Below are 4,071 nucleotides of genomic sequence, written 5' to 3' on the forward strand. Positions count from 1 at the left end.
CTAACCTGGAGATTGAAGGTCCCACTCACTCTACCCAGAAGTGCCTTGGAATCCCTCTGAAAAGTCAGCCTCGGAAAACCGTATGGAGCACAGTTCTACTCTGATTCACAGGGTCACCAGAAGTCAGAATCAGCCTATCACCAACTGGTTTGGGTTTGGGGGGTTTGGGACTCGATGGCACCTAACAACAACAGGCACCTGTCGAGGACCATTGAAGTCTACCTTCTAGGAAGATTGTGTGGGAAGGCGTTGAGCCATCTAAGCCAGGCGTTTGGAGACCAGGGAGAAAATCCAGAGCAATTGGGCTACTGTTCCCATCTTGAAACTGGTGTGGTTCTGGGGAGACCATACCATGTAATGTAGTGTTACAGACGCACATGGGGGAACAGGGGCCTGAGTTCAAATTCTACCTCTGGTGTGTTCCCTGGAGGCCTCTGGGTCAGTCACAACCCCACTGGGGTCCGCTTCTGCGCTCTCAGGGCTGGGCTGATGAGTCAGTTGGAGCAGCATCTGAGTTTGGGAAATCCCATCCTCCCTGGGCCCCATGCACCAACCACTGGGGTGCTGAAGGTGAAAATCCAGTGAGATTCTGCAGGGACCTGATCACTCCAGGTGCATGAGGATACCAAGTCAGTTTTAAACTAGGTTGTGAGGGACTACCTCTGAGTGGTCCCCGGAACACAACGCCATAGGGTCAGCGCAAACCCCAATGTTCTCCGGGCCACACCCTGAAGCCGGAACCGGGCCCACCTGTCCAGTGATTCTCCGCAGGTCTGACGTGAGGCTCCCCCGGACACACAGCCCCAGCACTGGCTATCCGCACAGGTCTGAGGTTGGAGCAGCGCCTGCGCCTGTATGTGTCAGAACCCACAGACTAAACCCCTTTGTGGTAGGTAGGTAGACTTGAGGGACCCATCCTCCCTTCCCGGAAGCTCTCCACCTGCCAGGGCTTCCCATTTGGAGAGCAGACACCCCTCTGGGCACTGGGCGACTGACCTCTGGCCAGACACCCCTGACAAAGTGGCTATGGAAAACGAGCCAGGTGAGTACATGGAGACTATCATACACACATGCTGTTAAAACTCCATGAACTTAGTTCTGTATTATTGACACCCTACAATGGAAAGGGGAGTCCTGGTGTGGCCCTGTGGGCTCATTCACTGGGACAGAGCATCAGTGGTTCAAATCCACCAGCCGCTCTGCTCCTCAGAAGCCTTATACAGAGTGATTGAGTCAGAACCAACTTCACAGCACTTAACACCAACCACAATGGGAAAGGGTAGTGCAGTGACCCCACACGGTAAGCACTGGGGTGTAAGCCACAAGATCTGCAGTTTGAGCCCACCAGCTGCTCGGCAGGAGAAAGATGAGGCTTTCTGCCCTCAGAGCCTGAAAGCTTCAGAACCACTTACAGGGTCGTTGAGTCAGAACTAACTTTGCAACAGTGCGCTACACTGGAACATTACACCCAAATCGTCTTTTCCCACGTTAAACCTACTTTGTGAATACTGAGGTGCTTACTGTAAAAGAATAGGGCGAAATGAGGCAATAAACACAAAAAATACAAAGCACAGATTTAAAAAAAAAAAAAAAAAAACAACCTTTATTTTACAAATAGCATTTTGTATCCCCAAAGCATTTTCCAGGGCCTATTCCCCACGGCGCCCTGGTGATGTGGTGGTTAAGCGCTAAGCTGTGAACCAAAAGGTTGGTAGTTCAAACCCACCAGCAGCTCCGTGGGGGGAGAGATGAGGCCTTCTGCTGCCCTGAGGTCCACAGTCTTGGGGTCTATCCTGTGGTGGCAGCTCTACTAGGACCTATGGGTCACTATGTGTTGGGGCAGACTCGATGGCTGTGGGGTTTAGAGATTCCCCACAGACAGGGAGCCAACAGCCGGCACCCACAGCTGGGGCCCGGCATCTGAAGGCCTCTCCCCTCTCCGGTGGATCGGCTGCCTGTCAGCGGGGAAGTGTCCTCACAGTCACGGCGGTCAAGACAGGTCAGGCTGGCTCCGCAGTGGCTAGGAAGGGGATTGCTCCTCCCCGCGGATGCTCCGGTACTTGGCCATGTCTTCTGGGAATACTTTGGAAAGTTCTTGAATCAACAGGCTTTTAAATTTCTATGAAGAAAAATGCAGTCATGTCTTTAGCCCCATCACCCAAGTTAATGACTGCACACACAGAACGCCCCACAGACACTACACAAACACGCACATGGCACACAGCAGGCTCACGCTCCCTCTGGGTGAAGGCCCCGGCCTGTTAGTCCACTCCCCCTCCCCCCCCACACACACACCCCTGGTTCAGATTGTCACCAGCTCCTCTCACAGGCGCCAGCCTCTTGGTTGGAGACACCCTGCAGATGGCACTGGTCTTAACTCACACGGAATCTAACGATGACAGTCAGATTCCCCTAAAACCACCACCCACGTAATGTCCGGCCCAGCGCACCCCTGATGAACAAGACGTGGGGGCTGCAGGCGGAGCAGGGGTCACAGGGCGCCAACACACATCACGGGGCCCTGAGACGCCTCAGTCTCCTAAACACCGGGAGCCCTTGACAATCGTGACCCCTGCTACAATCATGCTATGATCTTGTTACACAGATGAGCCGGGGCTTTCTCCAGGGAGGGCAGCCGGGGTTCGCCATCCACTAGGCCACTCACCGACATGCACCTTCATCCCCTGTGAGAGCACCCTCCTCACAAACGAGCCCTTGCTCTACTCCACAGCCACGTCCTACTTGGCGTGTGCTGACCTCACGTTCCCTTCCTGCTGACCTCCCTCCACAGGAGCCCTGGCGGTGCACTGGGTCAAGCGCTGGCTGCTAACTGCAAGGTCAGCAGTTTGAGCCCACCAACTTCCACAGCGGTACGGCCTTGGAAACCCTACCAGGCAGGTCTCACTGTCCAGTGGGGTCACTGTGAGTCATGTGGACCCCACAGCAGTGGGTGTGCCCTGGTTTTTATCCGTTAGGGGACCTGGTGACAGGACAATTTAGTGCCCAGCTGCTAACTGAAACTCTGGTGGTTCAAACCCACTAGCCACTCCTCTGGAGATCACAGAGGCTTTAGTCGGTTGCTGTACCGATTTGGTCTCAGAAAACGAGAGCAGTCCCACCTGGGGAAAGGACTCGGAGGCAGTGGGCGTGGCCTTACCTTCATGGTGTCAATCTTGCCTTTCACCTGTTCGTTCTTGGCCAGAGCCCGCTCCAGGCACTCTTTGGTGTACAGCTGGGGGTTCCGGCCTTGATCAATGTATCTGCAAACCAAGCAAACCTGCATGAGTGCTCTCATGGGCAACACCTGGCTTCACCAGTGTTGGGAGCTGGGCTCAAAGCAGCGAGCAGGACATTAGGGCCTCTCTCATACGAATCATATCCAATGACAGAGAAGCTGGGACACCCAGCCCTGCTCCCACAGGACCCGAGAGACTTCCACACACCAGAGCCGCTGCATTCTGGTTCTGTCCCAGACTGAATCAGAGCCCAGTTTAAGGAGAGCCCCAGGTGAGTCTCTGCAGATTCGGTCCATCTGCGGTGGAAAGGCACCTTCTCAGCAGGTGGTGGACCAGGAGTGAACCTGCCACCTTGTAAAACCCTCTGTCTCCTTGCTGTTAGCGCCCTGGCACGCCATACAAGGCAGCTTTCAGGTGCTCACAGTGACGAGGAAGCAGCATGGGAGGATGTGGCTCCCACGGCAGGGCCCTGTGGAAGGGGTCAGGGGTTGACAGAGAGAAACCTCCCCCCAGTCCCTCCACTTCCACAAGGTGACTTTGTGGCTTTGAGTGAGGAGAAAGACGGAGCCACTTAGCTCTGTAAGTGACCGAACTGTTAACAGTCTCTCCCACCTCTCTGCAGTTTACAGGGGGGCTGCTTGCAATGATCAGCCCTTCTCCTCAACTCTAACCACGCACGAAGATTCGAGGATGCAGAACCCTGAGAAACCCCTCACACTACCACTGGAAGGGCCCCGACCTGTTCATGTCATACCCTAAGCAGTTCACACCACTCAGTCCAACAGGAGATCTGTACAGAGAACTGCCTGTAAGTAGACTCCCTGTGGGGGTTCTG

At 54.8% G+C, this 4,071-nt stretch overlaps 1 protein-coding gene across 1 annotated transcript in view; it reads right to left on the reverse strand.

The window, feature by feature from the left end:
* Positions 1 to 2,001: 2,001 nt before the first annotated feature.
* The window catches only part of MED10 (mediator complex subunit 10), a 3,824-nt gene continuing 1,754 nt past the window's right edge, over positions 2,002 to 4,071 (reverse strand). The window contains exons 3-4 of the mRNA XM_006874961.1: positions 3,158 to 3,260; positions 2,002 to 2,119 (exon numbers count right to left, since the gene is read on the reverse strand). Of these exons, the coding sequence (XP_006875023.1) occupies positions 2,021 to 2,119; positions 3,158 to 3,260 (202 nt within the window). The 3' untranslated portion in view covers positions 2,002 to 2,020. The remainder of the gene's footprint in view (positions 2,120 to 3,157; positions 3,261 to 4,071) is intronic.

Source organism: Chrysochloris asiatica, unplaced genomic scaffold, assembly GCF_000296735.1.
Source record: "Chrysochloris asiatica unplaced genomic scaffold, ChrAsi1.0 scaffold00307, whole genome shotgun sequence".
Taxonomy (NCBI): Eukaryota; Metazoa; Chordata; class Mammalia; order Afrosoricida; family Chrysochloridae; genus Chrysochloris; species Chrysochloris asiatica.